Here is a 22,970-nt window from a genome sequence, read left to right as displayed (position 1 = left end):
GGCAACACTCTATAACGAGGGAGAGAGCCTTAGCCGACCAGCAGGCTAAGGCTAGGGTGCTATTAGAGTAGTCCACCTTCTGGGGAGAGAATGTTCTAAATTAAGCAGAGAGAATCGGAAAGACAAGCACTAGAATGTTGCACTCCAGGCCCACACTAGCTGTGGTTCTCCTGCCTCACTACTGTTTTCACATTGTCAAAAGAGAGCAGAAAGTACTCACATCTGATTAAATCAACAGAACTTTTCAGATAAGTTGAAATCTGCAAAAATCAATTAACATAGATAACATTGACACTGACAAAGAGAGGGCAAGAAAGATTAATCGTATTATTGGAAGCCCCTCGTTGTTGTTTTAATGACCTTTTGGTCCAATTTCACTTAATTTTCACCTTTTTTAGGCTATGATCACCTCACTGGGACGCACTGTTTCACTTTTCACTTTTCACTATATTGTGCTTGTAGTATAACAATATAATTGTTATTGTGGTAAGATTGTTAATCGCAGTCTAGGAATATGAAATAAATTATATTTACTTCGGCTGAAGTAAATAACCTTTTCTGGGTTCCTTTAATATTAAATCTACAGTTATCTATGTTAATTGATTTTTGCAGATTTCAACTTATCTGAAAAGTTCTGTTGATTTAATCAGATGTGAGTACTTTCTGCTCTCTATTGACAATGTGGTATACTTAATAAGTTCCTTGTGGACATTGTTTCTTGCTTTTCGCAAAATACCCAGTTCACAAGGACATATGGGTCGCTCTTGTGTTTTGAAATATTCACTACTGTTTTCAGCGGCACTTCCAGCATTCCATTGTTCTGAGTAAGCAATAATAACTGTTAACTGCCCACTCTTGCAAATATGGTTCAGAGCCTCAGGTAAGTTCGCATAACAAGAGTTTGGTAATTAACATAAACATCATCTAATCAAGAATATAACATATTAGCATTCTAGATAGAACATTGGGAGCCTACCAGCCAATCCGAATGCTGCCTTTGGAGGCTGAAACAAGCGTTGTAAGCCTCTCAGGGAGCATTCTATGCCTTCCAGCTTCCTTTCCTATGCGGTAGTCCGTGTCCTGTGGGCCACACTATTGTCTCTCCCGCTATTCACCTTAGCGTAAGTGCTGGCGCTGGTGAAAACAAGAGGGTGGAGCAGGAGCAGGAAGACTATAAAAGATGGCTTCTTCCCCCTTGTGCTCCTCTTACTTCCTTCGCAGGAGCTGCTATCTCAGACATGGCTCGCCGGCCTCCACCACTTCCTTTTCACATGGGGGAAGTCCAATCAAACACGGAAAGTAGGACAATATAAACAAACTGCCATGTTTTTTCTGTATTTCTTTTAATACTCCATGGCAATCAGGCTAACATTCTCCTTCAACAATGTAAAAACTAGAGCTTATACAGTCATGTTGGAAAGGACAGTTTTTCTGGAGGAAGCAGGAGGAGCGCTCCGGGGAAAAAGAAGAATTTGTTTTAGTCTATTCTACAGGTAAGAAACCGCTCTTGCATCTTATCTTACCACCACAAGCAGGGCAATAACGGCTATTAATTACCACTCCCCTTGTTACGCTTCCATGCCTATGTCTGATCCCCTCTTTGCTTGTATGGGCTCAGTCGGCCTCTTACAGCCCCAGGGGAGGCAGAGATTAAGGTGCTTCTCCTGTGTCCCCAGCCACCACCGCTCTTGTTGGCGGGTCTCTGCAGACCTGTGGCTTACGCTCGCCTGTCTTCATTTCCCCTCGATAGTTCTGTGTGTGCATGTATGTATACACTTCAAATGCAGCCTACATATGCTTGCAAGACTTCTGTCTATTTTACAGGTGTGATATGTGGATGCTTTATTACTAATGGATCTGTTATTGAAACTCAATTTAAACCATCCTCACTCCGTGTCTGTGAGTTTTTTTCCACTTGAGGCAGTGGTGTGTTGGTCTCTGGGAGGCATCTTTTCATGCTTGCATTATTCTTTAAACACTTGCTCCATTCAGTGTCGAGTACAAGTTTCTTTTCAGAGAAAATGCTTGTTCTCCTTTCTTTCTCTGATATGACTAAGAATTCTTTGCATTCTTTCTCATTTCTGCTTAGAAAAGGCCCAATTGTTTTGTCTTGTGCTCGCTCTCGCCAGTGTCTGTGTCATGTGGCTCTCTTCCCCAGGGACTCACGTTCCTTTAGATCCGCGCTTAGAAGGAACATTTCTTGCTTCTGACCAATAAACTGTATACATTAATGAAGTATTTCTACTCGGCATGCCTTAGCATTGCCACCAAGACTGGGAGAAAGTCCAGCGTCCTTTCAGAAAATATCTTCACTCCAGTTAATTCATCAGTAATATTGTGACCCCGAGTACTTCCGGAACCACAGTTCTTCAGTTAGTGCTTGTGGGATAAAGTCCCCCTCGGCAGGGAACATCTGCAGGGCAGAAGCTATGGCAGGTTTTCAGGATAATGGCGATCTAAATCATTTCTAATTTAGATATATTGTATACACAAATATCTTGTTTAGGAGCAGGTCCAGTCCCGCTCTCCCTGACTGCCACCAGCAACCACAGGCCTGCCTGACCTGTCACTCGGCAAGCGGCAGCAAGTACAGGTGTTCCCCTGCCCCCTAGGACCAGCACCAAGATCTCCTGTCCCCTTGGAGCCTGGGGGACAACGGCAGAGGGCTCGAAAGCCTCGCCGTTTCGCGCTCTCTCGTACCCCGCTCACGCTCTCCCATTTTTTTCCCCGCTCTCCTGCGCCCCACCCAGGACCTACATAATGGAAGCCGCAGCGCAGCTCCATCATGCAGGTACAGTTCAGCTCTCTCTGGCTGCTGCCAGCGACCACAGGCCTGCCTGACCTGTCAGTTCCCCAGCAGCAGCAAGTGCAGGTGTTCACCTACCCCTCAGGACCATCACCAAGGTCTCCTGTCACCTAGGAGCCTTGCCTGCCTGTTTCATGTTCTCCGGCATACCTCTCCCGCCTCCTGTTTTCCCTTTTTCCTGCTCTCCTGTGCCCCTCTCCTACCTCCCAGGACCTACTTAATGGAGGCCGCAGTGCGGCCGCACTGCCAGCTCACCAAGGGCAAGCCTGTCAACGCCATCGCTGAATTCTTCACCCCACTCGCCATCGAATCTGAACACAGTGTCTTCTTGGGAGACCTCAACTTCCACCTAGATGATTACACCAACTCCACAAACCTACTGGAGAGACTGGACAACATTGGCCTCAGGCAACTAGGCACGGGCCCCACGCACAAAGCAGGACACACGCTGGACCCCATCTTCACGTCTACCAACAGAATTCGATACAACCACACCTCAGAACTCACGTGGTCGGACCACTCCATCATGCACTTCACCATCGCCGGACATTGCCTGCACCAACCCCAACCAACACAGCGTCCCCTTCCACAGCTGGTTCAAGGTCACTCAGCAACAATGGATGCACGCCCTTCGCACCACACAGCAAGTAGACACTACCAACATGGACCACGCAGTACAGAACTTCAACAACTGGACCACTAGTGCCACTGACCAGGCCGCTCCCTCCAAACCAGCCAAAATGCACATCACCGTCAAACAAGCCAACTGTTGCTCCCCAGAACGCAGTACATCAAAACGCAAGTGCAAACAGCTTGAAAGAAAATGGCGCAGTAGCAAGAACCACACAGACAGATCCACTTTTAAATCAGCCCTCAACGACTACCATTGACAGATCAAAGCAGCAAAAAAAAGAGGCCCGACCAATCAGATCAACACCAGCACCAACTAAACCAAGGAACTCTTTGCCATTGCCAGAGAGTTCACCTGCCCATCAGCCACCAAAAACTCAATCCCCCTCACAAGAACTTTGCGATTCCCTCGCTGACCATTTCCACAGCAAGATAGTAACCATCTATAGGAACCTCGATCCCCAACCCTCCAACCTCTGCACCATCCGATCGACCACTACTGCCAACCATTTGCTCAACACATGGAAATGGCTCAGTGCACCGAACACAGCCACCCTTATGAACTCCATCCACTTGGGAGCACCAACCGACCCCTGCCCCCACTGACTTTTCAACCTTGGAAGAGACGAGATAAGCTGCCAACCCACCACCATCATCAACGCCTTGCTAACTACTGCCACTTTTGCTGACGCTTGGAAACACGGCGAGATCAGACCCCTTCTCAAGAAACCCTCAGGAGAACCAAACGAACTCCAGAACTACCTTCCCATCCCACTACTCCTGTTCCCCGCTAAAGTACTGGAGGAGGCCATCAACCTACCACTTACTGAACACTTGCAAAGAAATAACTTACTAGACCCCCCCTCAATCATGATTCAGAACCTATCACAGCACCGTGACTGCTCTGATCGCCACAATAGACGACATCCGCACCCTACTCGACAGAGGAGAATCAGCCGCACTAATCCTGCTTGACCTCTCCGCCGCCTTCGACGCGGTCTCCCACCACACAGTCATCAATCTCCTACACCAGATTGGCCATCAACCTACCACTTACTGAACACTTAGAAAGAAATAACTTGCTAGACCCCCCTCAATCAGGATTCAGAACCAATCACAGCACTGTGACCGCTCTGATCACCACAACAGACGACATCCGCACCCTACTCGACAGAGGAGAATCAGCCCCCCTGATCCTGCTTGACCTCTCCGCCGCTGTCTCCCACCACACAGTCATCGATCGCCTACACCAGATTGGTAAAACAGACAAACCGCTGAGATGAATGCCATCCTTCTTACAGGACGCACCCAGAAAGTTCGCCTCCCTACATTCACATCGCAAGCCAAGAACAACATCTGTGGTATTCCCCCAAGGCTCATCCCTCAGTCTAAAACTCTTTAACATTTACATGATTGCGCGACATCAACATCATCTCCTACGCCAACAACACACATCTCGTCCTATCGCTCTCTACCAACCCTTCTGCAGCGAAGACCAACTGGCACAACTAAATAAATCAATAATCTTGTAAAGCATGACTATTCACCCGTGAGGGTCTCAAGGCGCTATGTGTGGAGGGGGGGGGGGGATCTGCGGTTCAGTCGAAGAGCCAGGTCTTAAGATCCTTCCTGAATTGGGGCAGAGTTGGTGATTGAGGTGCAGCGGCAAGGAGTTCCAGGTTTTCGCAGCATGGTAGGAGAAGGATCTTCCTCCAGCCGTGGTCTTTCATATCCGTGGAATGGTGGCCAGGGCCAGTTGGGTGAAGCAGAGATGTCTGGTGGGAGTGTAGATGGAAAGGCATGTAGGATGTCTCAGTGTGGATGAAGGACAACTGCCTAAAACTTAACACGAAGAAGATAGAAGTTCTCATCTTTGGCAAACACACTGCCCTCTGGAACAACTCATGGTGGCCCTTGGAAGTCAGTCCTACCCCCATGCCGAAAGGCCATGCCCGCAACCATGGCATCATCCTAGACAGTGAACTTTCCATAAAACGTCAGGTCAACGCTATCGCCTCAGCCTGCTTCCATACGCTACGCAAGATTTTCAAGTGGCTCCCCATCAGCACCAGGAAGACAGTAATGCATGCCCTCATCACCACCCGACTGGACTACGCCAACGCACTCGGTGCAGGCACCACCACTGACCTGATGCAAAGACTCCAGACGATTCAGAGTACAGCAGCCAGACTGATTTCAACCTCCTCAAGAGAACCCACATCACCCAGCACCTGAAAGACCGCCACTGGCTCCTGGTCCTGCAGAGATGCCATTTCAACCTCCAGACCCACATGTGCAAAGCCCTCCACGGCCAAGACCACTGGCTACACTTCCACCGTCCCCCCAGGAACCTCCACACTGCACACCTCGCGCAGATTCTTCGTATATGCCACTGCTGGTGCTCCTTTTCCCAACTCGCCACCAAAGCCGGGAACACACTCCCTCTGCACCTTGACCTCGCTGACCGACTTCAGGAAGGGGTTCAAGATCTGGCCCTTCGAATGAGACCTACAGCAAGTGCTTAGATACCCCTGCGGGTGACAAGATGCACTCTATGATAACACTTGATTGATTAAGAATATTCTTGAAAATCTGGCATATCTCCTGCACTCCTGTCCCTAGGTTGAATAGCCCCAGGAGGAAGTGCTGCCTCAGTCATCAGTAAACGAAAGTAGCTGGTTTGTTGCACTGATTAATCAAAGTGTGGGCTAGGTGGGGAGAATGCGGAGTACTGCACCTTACGTAGTCTCTGATTTAAACCTGGCTGATCTAGAATTTTTCACGGGTTCCATGCAGGCTTTTGATCTTCTTATTCTTTGCTGACAATCACATTTGCATATAATGAATACATTTGCAGAAGTCTGCATTTCGCGACCCACTTTTCAAGGAGGGGCTAATGCAAAGAATGGTCTTTGACACGTAGCCCTCTTACATGCGGCTGCAGCAGGTCATCAAACGCAGGGACTGCCAAGGTGCGGCCAAAGGTCTAGCTACTTCCACTAACCCCCAATCGACCATAATACCTGCCTTTGTGAATTCTGACCCTTCCCAGGGGCATCCTGCTATGGACGAGGAGCCTCGTGTTGACAGTCTGGAGCTGCCTGTGTCACCCTCTGTGTTTCCTGGGGGCCAGTAACCTTTATGTGGGGCTACAAAACCTGGAGGGATTGGTGAGTTTGGGCCCTCCAGGAAGCAACCACGGAGGGGATATATTAATGAAATGAGGCTCGAACTGAGGTGGGATTGTTTCCTTATTGAGATATCACACAACGAGAAATGGCACACCAGGGAAAGGAAGCAGAGCCTCGAGGAGGGAGCTCGGTCTGACTTGTCCTCACTTCATCTTGAAACCATCCAAAGCCACACTCCGGCAAGACGTAAGAATCCAGCAGACCCATAAAGTGGGTAGGCTTGTAGGAAGGGCCGACCAGGCCTGGCCTTGTGAGGGATTTAGGCATGAGGGACTCGGTGTTTTTAAAACCGGGTAGATTTCTTTTATACTGTCCACTTTATTCCATGTCTAGGTCTGCAACCCTGCTGAAGAAACCTGAAAGAGAAGACGTAATTCTTTTATTCCCTCTGCACGAGAGACCGAAGACATCCGGATTGTTTTATAGGAACGAGTCTTGCAGTTCCTTTGATATTTCCTGTTGTCTCTCATGCTCTTAGTTCTGGCTTTTGATTCCAGGGTCTCTCTCCCCCGCAGTCTCTTGTTTTACAGCATAAAAACATTGCTTCTGTTAAGGCATTTATTGGACATTTTAAATGCAGGAAAGTTCAGGAACCTAAAGCGCTAGATTATATTTACTTTAACCATTTATTACAGCTTTGGATTCTCACAAGTATTTTAAACTGCCCTGCACTCATTTCTCCACTTGCAACTCTCTCCGCGTTTCCCCTTCGCTCTCTGGGCCAGTCTGGCCTCTCAACAATCCAGAAAGCTGCTCTGCTTTAGTTTCTTGCCCCTGCTTAAAAAACTGATCGCAGCGGAATTCCTACTGGCACTTGAGACAGCTACTGGCCCTCTTGGTCATGGAAGTTATTTATTCCACCACTGATAAGTTTGGAAGTGGACGAGCTTCGGGAATCAATGCCTGGCTTCCAGCATTTTAGAGATGACATTGTCTAGCCACTGCTCCCAACATTAAACTCTAGCTGTTAGCTTTCTTTCACTCTTTCATTTATATTTTTAACAATTACACGCACTCGGGGGGTCTAGAATTCTAGCTGCCAAAGTGCATCCTCTGAGCTCAACATGTGAAGGTAAAAGAAAATGCTAGAATTTTTGTGTGGCAGGCACTGTCCCAGCACGCCTCTTCTTCAGCACGGCACGTCACCGGGAACCATGCCCCATTGATGTCTGTGGTTTTGGAAAGTTTGTATTTTTGCCGATGGAGAGAGTTGGAGATGGGGGTTTAATTGTGTGCGGAATAGAAACGTTAGGGATTTACATAGTTTTATAACAAGTTTCCCACTTGCCCTCTGCCCCAAAACAATATGGTATGAATAATCGTGAGGGGGGCCAGGTAACTGAGCATGTAAAACATAAAATCCCCCCCAAGTATTGTACTCTTAGTGGTGGGGGTTGAAGTGCTGCATTATTTGAGCAGGTCTGGAGTTTGAAAACCTCAAGTCTGTTTAAAAATTGATTTGTTATTGTGATGAAAATCCATATATTGACAAACAGTGCCCCCTCCAAAGAATTCCACTTGAATAAAGGCAACAAGTAGCAACTTCTCTTTATTTGTTATATTTTTTTATTTTACAGAGTTTTTATATAGCGCGAACTTGACCCGAATCGGGCATCAGAGCGCTTTACATAGCACCAGTTGCATTACATGAGGACACATTCATTTTTCTTTTAGGCACAGGAAGATTAAGTGATTTGCCCAGAATCACAGGATGCTCAGCGTTTTATTTTCGCCAGAGATTAAATAGAAAGCTGGACAGGGCTTGACTAAGCACTCCAGTTTGACATAGAACAGAGTGCCTGATTCACAAAAGTAAACTTCCACGTTTGTGTAAGTTTACTCTTTTTGGTATTCACAAAACTGCATTTTAATAGTAAGTTTAGGACTGTGGTGACTCCGCAGTCAGGGCGGAGAACTCTGCATACAGAAACATAGGATATATTAAAATGCAGTTTTGTGAATACCAAGAAGAGTACATTTGCACACACGTGTAAGTTTACCTTTGTGAATTAGGCCCAGAGTGTTTTGACAGGTAGCAGTGAAGTTGCTTCATGTGGTATAACGGCCACTCTGCTGTGAGGGCGGGTGCAGTGGGACAGATTTTAAAGGATGACATCTAGCGGTTAAACCAGCTCTTGGTCCTGTGCATACCCGACGTGGAGGGCACAGGTGAAGAGAGAGAAGATGATGAAAGGAAACGATGTGCTAAGTTTGTGAAATTGGCTTTTGCTTAATTTGGCATGGTTTATGTGAAATGCAAAGCTGTCATGTTGGGCTAAATTTGAGTGCAAAATGTATCCCTGCATCAATATTTGCCACCAGGACGAATTTTATGCAAAAAAAAAAACTGTGCGAAATATGCAGTTGCCACAACATATAAAAGCTCGCACTCTGGTTGTTCGCGTTGTTCCTGGCCTATCATTTTGATGCTGTTATGAATCTTGGTGTAGTGATGTAATTTCAGGCATTTCATTCAACAAGCATAATACAAAATTCCTGAAATTACGTGAATTATGCAGGTGTAGTTTAAATTTAGACACCCTGTGGGATACCAGTGAATAGGAAGCTACAAAGGAAGGGGGGGGGGGGAGATGATAAGGATCGAAAAAGAGAAAGAGGAAACTTGGTTCCCAGTCCTTGGGAGCAAGTTGCTGTTTTCATGTTTTTTGGCATGTATCTGATGCAACGCATCTTAAAAAGGCCAGTTATCTAGGATTTTTTGTAGTAGAATTAACGTTTTATTGTGTAGCCAAATGTGAAAGACACGTTTTGAAAATGTTTTGGCCTCAATTCTAATGGTTGACTATGACGTTGCAAGCCTAGGTCTGTGAGACTTGTCATCTGTGGAATTCACTGCCTGGTTGAACCACTGTTTACCATGCTGAGATACTCAGTGACTCAGTCTTATCAGACACTTTTCCTGAATGCATAGATGCGGTTGATGGGGTCCGATGTTTTAGTGCCCTGAGATTAATATAGTCTTGTTCATAACCCTTGGAACAGTTGAACAGGCTCTGCAAAATAAAATCCAAGGAAGTGCAGTGCTTCAGTCCTGACGGATCCAGAAGTTGGTTAGCAGCCATTCAAATCTCTACTGCAAAGACGCAGACAAGGCTCCTGATAGTATTAGTTATTGTTGTGCTTGGAATGGTCGTTTCTGACTTTCTTGAATTGGTTGTTAACTCCACCAAAATACAATTTGCACTAGGTCTGCTTAGGTCAAGCAAAATCCCTAAAAACACATTTTCTGGCTAGTTCACTTTCTTTGGAAATGCCGGAATCTCCTGGCCAGCAGACTGAAGATAGGCAACAGTTTAATGTATGTAAAGTGCACATTTCTCGAAAGGAAATTCCTGAGTGTTGCGATTATAGTTTCAAGCGCAATACGCCTGCCACAAGGTCTCAGTGCAGCGCCCATGTTTATTTGCAAAAGTCGTTGAGGTGGTAGCACAGCTCAGACCTTCAGAAGTGCATATGCCCCTATTTCCTGTCTCCTCATCGGAACCATAGTTTCTAAACTCACATTTTCCAGTCTCCAAATACTTCTGTTCACTCAGTATTCTAAAGTGTTATGTAAAGGTGGCAACATCTACCCTGCAATGATTTTAAACGTAGAATGTTTTATGGCACTACTCGGTACAAAAGGGAAATAGGGAGAATCAGTCCCAGAAACTGTGTTTGGGAGCACTCACTACTTGTCTGCAGTCCAAGGCTAGCCGGGAAGGCTCAATAAATGAGCACATGGTAAAGGCACAGTATGGGACTGTGCGTCTCCTGCTCTGCTGCTTAGTAAGCACATCAAAGCACAAAGGCTGAGCTTCACTGCCAACACTGGGCTCTGGTTTCCTCTGAGTCAGCAGATTTGTAGACACAACAACAGGCATTTATCGAGTTTGATATTACTCAGACCTTGAAATCAGCCCCCTCAGCATAGGTTCATTTAGACACGTGTTTTGCATATTTACATTGCTAGTTGATTTTTAACATGGAGGATATTATTATAATTATACTCAGTGGTGTACGTTAGGCATTCCTTCATATTTCACAATTAATACACTGAAATAGATATTCATCCTGACTTATAAGGCCCCTATCTTCCAATCACTTAGAAATTCATTCTGAATATCTTTTAACCTTCAAGAACGGCTGGATCTCAATTGTTAATAGCTCTCACCATCGTATAATTGTAGGTTTGCTTCATTTAAGTTCCGGTCATTTGGCCATACTACTTATGTTAGCGCCCTTGACTGAGGGCTTGATAACACAATCATTTATTTTGTAAATGTACCCCTTTCATTTAATTTCTTCTCAACCTGTTTTTCTCCCTGTGCTTTTTTTAAGCTCCCACTTCACTTCACAAGAGGATGGATCACACGGTGGATTTCAGAACTTTTGTCACTTTTCACTTTGAAAAGAAAACCTATCTTATGCAACTTAGACATCTATTTGTTTTCTTCGCTCAGGGTTATTTAGGGAACCTTTCCTCCGAAATATTAATTTCTAGGGGGTTGGTATATTCCATTGTGTTTACTTGTATCAAGAGTCTGTCAGTGGCTGCCGAAGAAGTTACTTTTTCAGAGCAGAGAAAGTCTTGCTTTTATAGACATCTACAGGATGTATGAACGCTTAGCACATTATTATTTGTCCATAAATACCAAAGCACATGGATCTGGCACAAAAAGCTGATAAGATTTGACGGCTTTTCCAAATCTCTTCAGTTTTTTTTCTTTGCACCTTTGCTACCAGCAATACTTTTTGGTGACATTATTTTATTATTCATAGTTTGGTGTAGAACTATGCAGGTAAAAAGATTTTCGTGTCCTCATTTTTCTTTTACTGAGACAGAAGTGCTAAGTTATAAAGTGTGAAGGAGAGGTAGCAAAAGTATGGTCAAGATAGAATAGCAGGGAAAGGGAGCATACTTTTTACTGTAGATTCCTCACATGTAGAATATTCCCAGGTGCCAGACAAGATCTAGAGACTTCTTCCAGCAATTCTCTTGGTAGAGTTGGTAGAGTTTCCTGAGTAGTTGTTGACCCTGCAGCAAGGAGCATCCTTCATAGAGGCTGTCCAGCAGAATGTTTCTGCAACTCCAGCTCCCTCTAGTGTGCCTTTGGTCCCCACAGAGCCACACGGATCGCCAGTCGGGCTTTCACCTGCAGGTTAACCACTGATGCTGTCAATCAATCAATCAATCAATCAGTACATTTATTTAGCGAGCTACTCACCCGCGAGGGTCTCAAGGCGCTGGCACTGTGGTGGGGGGGGGGGGGGTGCTACTGCTCGAATAGCCAGGTCTTGAGGTGTTTCCTAAAGGTGAGATGGTCCTGTGTCAGTCGTAGGTGTGCGGAGAGGGAGTTCCATGTTTTGGCTGCCAGGTAGTTGAACGATCTTCCTCCGGTGGTGGTTCTGCGTATCCGTGGGACGGTGGCGAGGGCGAGGTTGGCGGAGCGGAGCTGGTGGGTGGGGGTGTAGAACGAGAGGCGGCTGTTGAGGTATTCGGGGCCCATGTCGTGGAGCGCTTTGTGTGCGTGAGTGAGGAGCCTGAACGTGATCCTCTTGCTGACGGGGAGCCAGTGCAGGTTTCTCAGGTGGGCGGATATGTGGCTGTGGCGAGGGATGTCGAGGATGAGTCGTGCGGAGGCGTTCTGTATGCGTTGGAGTCGTTTCTGAAGTTTGGCAGTGGTTCCTGCGTATAGCGCGTTTCCGTAGTCCAGTCGGCTGGTGACGAGGGCCTGGGTGACGGTCTTTCTGGTTTCGGTGGGGATCCACCTGAAGATTTTTCGGAGCATGCGCAGGGTGTTGAAACAAGAGGATGAGACGGCGTTGACTTGCTTGGTCATCGTGAGGGGGGAGTCCAGGATGAATCCCAGGTTGCGTGCGTGGTTTGTGGGTGTCGATGCGGTGCCCAGCGCTGTGGGCCACCAGGAGTCGTCCCAGGCGGATGGGGATTATCCGAGGATGAGGACTTCCGTCTTGTCTGAGTTCAGCTTCAGGCGACTGAGCTTCATCCATTCTGCAACGTCTTTCATCCCTTCCTGGAGGTTGGTTTTGCCGGTGGCTGGGTCTTTGGTGAGGGAGAGTATCAGCTGGGTGTCGTCGGCGTAGGAGATGATGTTGATGTTGTGTCTGCGTGCGATGGCAGCGAGGGGGTCAAGTAGATATTGAAGAGGGTTGGGCTGAGCGAGGAGCCTTGGGGTATGCCGCAGATGATCTTGGTGGCCTCTGAGCGGAAGGGAGGGAGGCGGACTCTCTGGGTTCTATCGGAGAGGAACAAGGTGATCCAGTCCAGGGCCTTTCCTTGGATTCCAGTGTTGAAGAGGCGGGTTATTAGGGTGCGATGGCATACGGTGTCAAAGGCTGCCGAGAGGTCTAGGAGGATGAGAGCGGTTGTTTCTCCGTTGTCCATCAGGGTCCTGATGTCGTCGGTGGCTGCAATGCGGGCGGTCTCGGTGCTGTGGTTGGCTCGAAATCCGGACTGGGATGGGTCGAGCGAGTTGTTTGCCTCGAGGAATGCAGACAGCTGTTTATTGACGGTCTTCTCTATGACTTTAGCCGGGAAGGGCAGAAGAGAGATGGGGCGGAAGTTTTTGACGTCTTTGGGGTCCGCTGTGGGTTTCTTCAGAAGGGCGTTGATTTCTGCGTTCTTCCAGCTCTCAGGGAAGGTGGCTGACGTGAAGGAGTTGTTTATGATGTTCCGGAGGTGGGGTGCGATGATGATGTCGGCTTTGTTGAAGATATAATGTTGGCATGGGTCAGAAGGGGAGCCAGAGTGCATGGTGTTCATGACGTAGGTGGTGTCTTAAGTGCTGATGGGGGTCCAGGCACTGAGGGTGGTGGTAGGCGTCGTTGGTTCGGTGACTGGAGGCGAAGTCTGGGGTCCGAAGCTGTCGTGTATGTCTGCGATCTTGCGGTGGAAGATCTTGCGCTATCTGCCATCTCAGAACCCACTACCTGGCTTGTTCCAACTCCGGTGCAGATTTCTACTTCGGAATCAAGATCCAAGCTGGTGCCTTCTATCAATGATCCCAATGCCGGTCTCTGTCCCTAAATGTTGACCTGCTTGAGGGTTATAATGTGCTATGAAATGACAAAGGCACAACCAGTGTTTATTTAACTGGATACTGAACCAGTCCTCTGCCTCAACAACAGTATCAACAGAGGAATAATGCTCTTTTTGGCCCGAATTTTGAGCCAGTGCAGGATACTAGTATCCCTCCGGACACTGATGATGATGAGGTAGGGGACAGTTTGGTGCCTCCTCATCATACTGATGACCCATTGTATCTTCACTTACAAAATATCAATGTCCTGAATACATCTCTGGAAGCAAAGCTTCACCAATGGGAGAAAGTGCTTCATTTGTGATGATGGTTTGAGGGCAGCTGAAACACTAGAATTGCGGTTGCCCACTATTGTGAGGAAACCACCAGGGTGAGCTTCATTTGAGTCATTATTGCCATTTAATGAAGCCCTTACTGATGCTCTTCTGGCTACGTCGTCATAGCTACACTCAATCCAAATTCCTTCCTGACCACTCCTCTGGATAGGAATCGGAATGACTTAATGCTTTAAGAAAGAGAATGTTTTCTTCGACTAGTCTGTCCTTTAAGTGTATCAACACACTTTGTGTATTGGTTAGAGACACCCATGCATTAAAAGATATAACCAGCGAGATCTTGCTGGCCACCCCAAATACCTCTGGCCCTCTTTGGCTCAAACAATACAGAATTCAGGATGTAGCTGTGTATGTCCTCCAGGATAGATGCTACAGATTGCTTTTGCAGAGATATTGCCTCCAGTGTGATATGCATTCCTAATTGATATGTCTTTCAGTGGCTGTAGACTGTGCAACGAAAAAGCTGATTGGGTGCTGAAATGATTTAAGGACGTTCAGGCCACAACATATTCTCTGGGGCTATTGACAGCTGAAATATGTCCCCAACAAAACAGATGGCTGCGTATGGCTGGGTCCAAACTGGGGTGGCTTAGTGAGCAGAAGAACTATGATGGATTAAACCCAGATCTGTGACTGGGGGTGAGTGTCTGAAAAGTTCAGTCATCTTATTATGTTTGCTACATTCACCCTAAGTGACCAGGGTATGCCCAGACGTGGGTCCCATGCTCACTTTGCCACTGAATTCAAGCTAGCCTGGCTGATGAGGGGTGAAACCCTGAAACCGGTAACACAATGCTTGTTTCGGGTCCAGGGAGGACCTGGCATGGCAGTTCGGGCTGGACTGTTCCCATGAAAAACAGGTTCAAGACTAATTTGCTTATGGCTGGGTCCAAACTGGGGTGGCGAAGTGAGCAGAAGAACGATGATGTATTAAACCCAGATCTGTGACTGGGGGTGAGTGTCTGAAAAGTTTCAGTGCTCCGTCTATCATCTCCTTGTGTTTGCTTTGTTCGTCCTAAGTAGGCAGGGTATGCCCAGACATGGGTCCCTAGCTCACTTTGCCGCTGGATTCAAGCTAGCCTGGCTGGTAAGGGATGTTACCCCCGAAACAGGTCCCAGGATGGTTGTTTTCGGTCCAGGGAAGACCTGGCTTGGCAGTTCAGACTGGACCATTCCCATGAGGAACAGAGTCAAGACTGGTTTGCATATGGCTGGGTCTGAACTGGGTTGGCGAAGTGAGCTAAAGAACGATGATAGATTCAGCCCAGATCTGTGACTGGGGGTGAGTTTCTGAAATGTTTCAGTGCTCTGTCCATTATCTCCTTGTGTTTGCATGGATCCTATTAGGTCTGACTGAAGGGGACTTGATAGCATTCTTTGACTTTCAGGATGCATATTTCCATATACCCATCCTGTAGTCCCACAAGTGTTACATGGGGTTCAGGGCAGGCCAGGCCAGGAAGGCTTTCAATTTACCTTGTCTCCCCCCTCTCCCCTCCGTTGGCCTCACCTCGGCCTCTCGAGTGTTCATGATTGTGTTAGCATAGTTGCTGCTGAACTTCGGAGTTCAACAGTATGTCTATTCCTGTACCGCTTGAAGCCAGAATTCACCTAAAAATAGCGTGCATGACGCATAAAGCCCTACATCATAATACACCCAGCTACCTCGCACAGAAACTGATGATCTCTGGTGGTTTAAGATCCTCCAGGAGTGCTGGAAACGTTCAACAAGAAGAAAATATATAAACGATCCTTCTCGGGGATGGCGCCCAGAATATGGAACACAATTCCCCCTGAAACCAGACTGAATGCCTCTACCTCATCTTTCAAAAAGGAAGTTAAAGCGATTCTCATGGCAAAATTCACCTGAACACAGACTAAATAGACACCGAGTTCTACAGCTCCCTTATGTTAAGACTCCACTGAACACCCTACTCACTTTTTTTTTGCCCTTGACTTGACTCAATGGGGATGTTTCCTGTTATGTACCCTACTGCTGTTTGCACTAAATGTTTTATATACGAGTGTTACCTGCATATATTTGTTTGTATAACTAACAGTTGTTTAATGTAAAGCGCTCTGATATCCGCAAGGATCTTGTTCGCGCTCTTTAACCCCTTGAGTGCCCATGACGAGATGGTCTCGTCATGGGCCGCGGTTGCGCTGTGCCCATGACTAGACTATCTCGTCATGAACCCCGCCCGCTAATTCAACGCCCGGCACAGGGCGGGGAAAGGGCGGGGCACACAAGGGGTTAAAACTCTCTAAATAAATAAAATAAATAAGTACCTCGAAGACTGGTTGCTGAATGTACATCAGTAAGTCGTAGACCTCTTCAAGTCTATGGCCGAACTCCTGAGCCCCAGCAGAGGACTCCATTCATTAAGGGGATTCTGGGCACAGTTGAGTTCAAGACTTTTCCTCAACCTCAGCAAATCTTGGATATTCAGAATATGATTCCGATGTTTCAGGATCAATCCTTGGTGAGGATGTCTCAGAAACTTTTTGTCCTCCGGGTTTCATGTATCTTCATTTTCCTGAGCGGCAGGTGGCACGTGCAGGCCCTGCAGTTGACCCTCAGATCTTTGTGGACCCAGCATCATGGCTGCCTCTCCAACTCCATGCAGATCCTCAAGGATGCAGTGCTAGATCCGTAGTGGTGGCTGGTAGATGCCAAACAGGCTGGATCTTCTGGATAGCGGTAGAGATCAGAGGCCTCTTTAGTCTGTAGAGAGTCAACCCCATATGCATGTTTGGGAGCTTCGGCAATCTGTCTGGCCCTAAAAGCCTTCTCCCATCCATCCCAAAGGGAGGCAGGTACAAGCCCTTATGGGCAACATGACCCCCATGTAGTACTGCAACAAGCAGGGGGGGTCGAATGACCTGAATCCTGTGCCAGAAGAACCATGCTTCTGGAGGTGAATGGTCCAGCTGAACTTCATGATCACCAACATCCCAGTGTGGTTCCTAAATGGTGGAGTGAACAAACTGAGTAGGCGTTGTCTAGTGGACCATGAGTGGCTTCTCCATTCCGAACGATGCAGGCATCTTCAGTGAGTGGGGCACAACTTGGCTAGATCTATTTGCCTCCATCAAGAATGTGCAATAGCATCAACTATCCATGTTAAAATTTCTTGCAAGATGCTTGGTAGGAGACACATTCTGGCTAAAATGGAAGGAAAGACTCCGGTATGCCTTTCCATCACTATTTCTCCTCCCTCAGGTTCTGCGAAAGATCAGAACAGACTGGACCCAAGTGATACTCATCGCCCTGGACTGGGCCAGGAGAGTGGGGTTTCAAGTGCGTCTGAGTATTTCTCCTCTGATCTATCTTTTACGTTGGGAGGACCTACGGTCTCAGCAGCATGGCTGGGTCCAACATACAAATCTCCACAACCTACATCTCCATGTGTGGAGAATGAGTGTTTCGCAAGTGAATGCCTTTGACTTGCCGTCCGAGGTGGTTGATGTCAGATGCCTTTCTATGAAGCCGATCTACACTGAGTGATGGAAACTTTGTCGCTTGGCATGGTCCTCTAAACACTGACACATTACAAACCAAAGTTTCTGATGTCCTTTTGTTAGTTCTTTTTTTATCCCAGCAAAGCCTTATGGTGAACAGTGAAAGGATGTTTGTCTGTTCCTTCAGCCAATCGGTGTTTACCTGACCAACCGTCTTTATTTAAGTCGCAGGTTGTGATTTGTTTCAAAAAAAGTTTGACTCGTGTTTTGTTCCCCCAACCACCAGACCATTTGTTAGGCCTAAATGGGCCGTGAACTTTGTTTTGACATTTCTTATGTGCATGCTCTTTGAGCCTCTGCCCAAGTGTTCCTCAAGGCTATTGCTAAAAGACATCTTTCTCGTTGCAATTACGTTAGCATGCTTCACAACTGAACTACAGACGCTTGCTCTCTCACCGTTCTACTCAACCTTCTTTACAGACACATTGGTAGTGAGGATTCAGGCCTGAGGTCCTTAAGAGGGTGTTAAGCTGTTACATCGACTTCACAGTGGCTTGGATGATCAGGTCTTTGTGGGATTTTCTGATGTAAAGAAAGGTAAAGCAGTGCAGATTGGGACCCTATCAAGATGGCTAGTCCTCTGCATCAAAATCTGCTATGCACTCGACAAAAAGCAGTTCCCTCAAAGCAGGCAGGACCATTCCACTAGAGCCAAAGCCCCTATAATAGCTTTGCCGAAAGGGCTACCTGTTCTAGATATCACACATTTTCACGAAACCCTACTGCTTCGACAGCTAGGTCTGGCTGGAAGTTCGCTTCACTCACTTAGTTCTGCAGGACAGTTTGATCTGAGCCCACAACTCGGACCGTCCATCTTTGGAAGGTACTACTAAAGTATCTATTCTTAAGGCGAGGAATCTGCAGTTAGAGGTATGCATCAGAAGAACAAGCTATGTACCATTGGTAACTCTGTTTTTGATAGATACTTTATCTAACCGCAGATTCCTCACTGCCATCCCACCTCCTTGTTCTGTAGAGTGGCCTCATTACCATCTAAAAAGGTCCCAAGTTAGGAATCTGCACACTGTCTCAGACAGTTTGCTCTATGCTCCACCTCTGAAGGCACGGAAGGGGAAAGACACAAGAATCTGGTGTCACCGTCCAGTGGTGGTGCTTATCTTTGACTGCTGGTCACTTCAGGGGTGTTAAGCAGTCATCCTAGAGCCAAACAGCACCACTCACTGGCACGTGGGAGCATTGATATGAAATTCTCTGCATCCAGCCTGGTGTCTGGTCATATTCTAAAAGTAAAGAAAATATGTGGTTAGAGTATCCACTAGAAACAGCATTTTTGAAGGGATGTAATTTGTCCTTCAGCACACTTCAAGTGACCATAATGTAATCATACATATTAAAGGCTTTCCTACTGCTGGAGATTTCTGTTAACCCTTTATAAACAGATGCTTTACCTGTCTTACAACTTCATCATTACATTTTAAGATTTTGTGCTAACATCCATTAAAAAATGTAGGTCACAGATATTTGTTTTTGCACATGGCCCCTTAATAGTGAATGCTACTTTATCCAGTGACATAAAGAGCTTGCACTGTAGGTAGACTACAGTTATTATCTGAAGGCGCTTGTTTAATGACTCTTCTTTGATCCTGTAGGCTGACTTAAATACATTTATAACTTCCTCTGACCCTAAGTAACTTTCTTTATATTGTTCGAAAAAAGAGTTTCCTGTTTGCATGCCTGGATCTCAAACCTAGGCGAACTTATCTCCAGATTTCTCAGATATCCCGAAAGTATTTTAGTATATTGCACTGTGCAAGCGTGTGTATGTATGCATTGTACCTCACGCAGTTGCCATGCTTATCTATTGATCATTTTTTCAGTTTTGTTCTGGTGGATAAAAAAAAGCCTCTGTAGAATAAAGTAAATATTATTTGTTTTTTAAACTTGGTTGGCAACATTATGTAGCAAATTGGGATATACTTCAACCATCGTATAGCCGCCTCTGTGGTAGCATCTTCTTTTTCCGCATACAAGCCAGGATGGCGTCAAAATTACAATTTACAGCGTTCTCCCAAAATAATAAAAGGTTTCATTCAGATGATATTTTTCTCCAGAAAACGTATCATCTGTGTGTAGTGTGTGCATGTGTGTGTATATGTATATATATATGTATATGTGCTTATCTTTCGGCTGTATTTTGCCTTTCACATTCCCATCATATCACCTTAACATCTACAGTCGGATGTCCTTCATAGCTGATGTTGGCGCTGCTCAGTGCTATGCGTAGAGATAAGGGATTGCCAAATTGAGAAATTCTGTCTGATGCATGAGATACTAGTAAACGTGGCCATCAGAAGGAATGGTCTTCTGTTTTCTGGTGATTTTTTTGTTATTTTGGATTGGCAAAACTGTGCCGATCGGTTTAGGGAGGTCCTGCATCATAACATCACATAGCTTTCTTGGAGTATTCTGATAGTTGCCGAATCTGATTTCTTGGGAAATATTTCCCAAAAGCAGTGCTACAGATTTGAAAACGCCCACCCTCCTCTCCGTAACTGGTTTCTTAATTTTCCCAGCAAAGTCTTGGGGTCCTGACATCAAAGCGAGATAGTTTACTACGGATTAATACTTTTGTACCTCTTTCCGATGTAGATAAATAAACGTTTTTCCAAAAAAGAAAGTTAATTTTTGCGAGAAGCATGTGTGCAAAGTGTATCCATTTTAAGATCGTTAATCCGAGCCTTTCCTAGTTACTTAGGTGGTTCTGCCATTTGTATCGAGACATTTGCAACAATACCATCAGGTCTGGTATTATTTAAATGCCGGAAGACTTGATTTCCTTTTTAAACCTGAACTAATTGTACTAATGTTCCAATACGTTCTCTGCTGATTCCAAATGGACTTTATACCCGACATGTGATTAAATTGTGTGTTGAACACGATCCGTAAATGACCTGTGAGGTTCACTGTGCCAGCGTGATGGAGGGCCTGTCTAGGGAAGGCCACTGTGTCATACATGAAAGAATAGAGCTGCTGCTCGGGGGTGGCTGGTCCTCTGTGCAATCATGCATTTCTTTACAAAATGTCCCGATTATCCATGTTCTCTTTGCTTTTGTTTAGCTGAGGGTACACAGGTCTTGTGTTTGATTTTATTTTTCTTCCCATTAACAGGTGATTTGCCTCAGCACCTCCAGGTGATGATCAACCTCTTGCGCAGCGAGGACAGGATCAAATTGGTAAGGAATGAACACGTGCACTTGTTGGATTGTATATTCGGAGTCGTGTGCTTTGTACTTCTAACTGTGAACATGTTGGCATCTGTGTGACTGTGATCTGCAGTTCACGATGAACTGTGTTGATACGGGTGTTTTATTAACGTGACCTGTGTGACTGCTTGGCAGTTGCAAACCCAAACGTATATATTTCTAAAAGTCTAGCAATCTTTTATGACCTTTTTAAGTGCCAGCTTTGTTTTAAGCATAGTAGTGAGTCGGTTCTCACTACCTCTTGGAAGAAAGCTGTTGCCCAGCCTTTCCTGGAAACATGAGTGACGTCACAAAGACATCGCGGTGACGCTGAGTGCAGGCAGCAGCGTCTCCTGGGAGACGGCTTCAGTGAGCTTCTGAGTGAGAGGAGAGAGCCAGAGTCCGCGAGCAGGGCAGGGAGGTCCACTGGAGGCCCATGGGACAGAGACATGATGAGCACTGCTGGACCGCCAAGCCAGTACCCCAGCACTGCAGAGGCAATGAACGAAGAGCCAGGCTGCGGCGATGCACCTAGCAACAAACCCCGCATTCTGTACATAACGCCCAAAGGGAATTCAGGAGCACAGGCTGCGACTGCAAAGCAAGACACCACAGCGAGATACAGGGAGAAGAAAAACCCACCTGTAGCCTCAGTGTGCCGTGACACAAAGCAGTGGCAGTAAACAAATACCACCCGTCGAAAGAGACGTGAACAGCAGTAGCATACAGCAAGGTGAGACGAGGGCCGTGTGATATCCGTCTGCTTGTCTTTAATAAAATACAGATTTCTGTAACCTGGAAATTGCCATTCCCAGCAAAAATCCAATGTTAGACGAGGATGGGAAGAAGCTGGGAAATTATCTGATACCCCCATGGGCCCTATAAAGCAGCCGGAGAGGCGGAAGTTAAAGGGGGGGCAGGTTCTTTTAAAAGTAGTGGCCAAAGCGAGGCTGTTGAAGACGGTATGGCCGAAGTGCCTCTCTTTTTCCTGGGCTTGGCATTTCAAGGGAAGGCGAGGGGGGAGCATCCTGGGGTGGGGCAAGCAGGCTACCTGTTGTCAGAGTGTAAAGATGAACTCCACAGGAATTGGTGCAAATGCAAGTTTATTCAAGGTTGAAACACCGGAGGAAGGGAGCGGACAAGAGAAACTCCCTTCCTAGCTCCGTCCTCCAGCGACCCTCCTTGCTCCAACGCGTGAAGCAATCGAGATCACTCAGAGAGGCACTCAACAAGAAGGCCTCCCTTCATCCACATGCAAAAGATAACATGGCATAACGTGTGATAGATAACGTGGCATAACGTGTGATAGATAGCGTGGCATAACGTGTGATAGATAACGTGGCATAACGTGTGATAGATAGCGTGGCATAACGTGTGATAGATAGCGTGGCATAACGTGTGATAGATAACGTGGCATAACGTGTGATAGATAGCGTGGCATAACGTGTGATAGATAACGCGGCATAACGTGGCATAACGTGTGATAGATAACGTGGCATAACGTGTGATAGATAGCGTGGCATAACGTGTGATAGATAACGTGGCATAACGTGTGATAGATAGCGTGGCATAACGTGTGATAGATAACGTGGCATAACGTGGCATAACGTGTGATAGATAACGTGGCATAACGTGTGATAGATAACACGTCATAACCAAATAAACGAACATGTGACAGGAATGATACCAAAGCCAACAGAGAGTGCAGCTGCTGTAATTCCCACGTACCTGCTTGGGCCACTAATCAAGGGGGCTGGAGAAAAGAACGTGTGTGTGTGCGCGCGTGCGTGCGTGTGAGAGAGAATGTGTGTCCTTGTGTAAAATGAAGAAGGGGAGGAACCTTGAGCCCCAGTAGCCTCAAAGTCTTCCTTCGAATAGATTTATAGTGTTGCTTCTTAAAGTACTGTCTTTACCCAAGCTGACTGGACAGTAATAGCAAGCTATGCAGGGCGAAAATGTAACTAAAGATTATTTTACCAAGATATTTGTTGTATATTGAATTGCAGTTAACATTTTTAACTGTACCACCATTGAGGAAACCTGCTGATGAGCTATGGGTCATCTGTCTAATCACCGACATTTTCACAAAATTGTGACATTGAATATCATTTTAATTCTATTTGGCACTAACGCATATTGACAGACTTCACTGTCTAAATAAAGTCGTTTGCATTGATTGTGTGTGTGTGTGTGTGTGTGTGTGTGTGTGTGCCCATGTG

At 46.3% G+C, this 22,970-nt stretch overlaps 1 protein-coding gene across 3 annotated transcripts in view; it reads left to right on the top strand.

The window, feature by feature from the left end:
• Nucleotides 1–22,970, top strand: part of SSH1 (slingshot protein phosphatase 1) — a 441,967-nt gene that overhangs the window by 209,823 nt on the left and 209,174 nt on the right. For 2 of the 3 annotated variants that reach the window (XM_085636457.1, XM_085636458.1), the window contains one exon: nucleotides 20,678–20,742. In XM_085636457.1, the coding sequence (XP_085492583.1) occupies nucleotides 20,678–20,742 (65 nt within the window). Of the gene's footprint in view, nucleotides 1–20,677; nucleotides 20,743–21,355; nucleotides 21,485–22,970 lie in introns of those variants that run through there. The other variant, XM_085636459.1, reaches the window with a different exon arrangement.

This window comes from Triturus cristatus, chromosome 11, assembly GCF_964204655.1.
Source record: "Triturus cristatus chromosome 11, aTriCri1.1, whole genome shotgun sequence".
Lineage (NCBI taxonomy): Eukaryota > Metazoa > Chordata > Amphibia > Caudata > Salamandridae > Triturus > Triturus cristatus.
The sequence above is the reverse complement of the archived record's forward strand: the minus strand, read 5'-3'. Positions and strand labels throughout refer to the sequence as shown.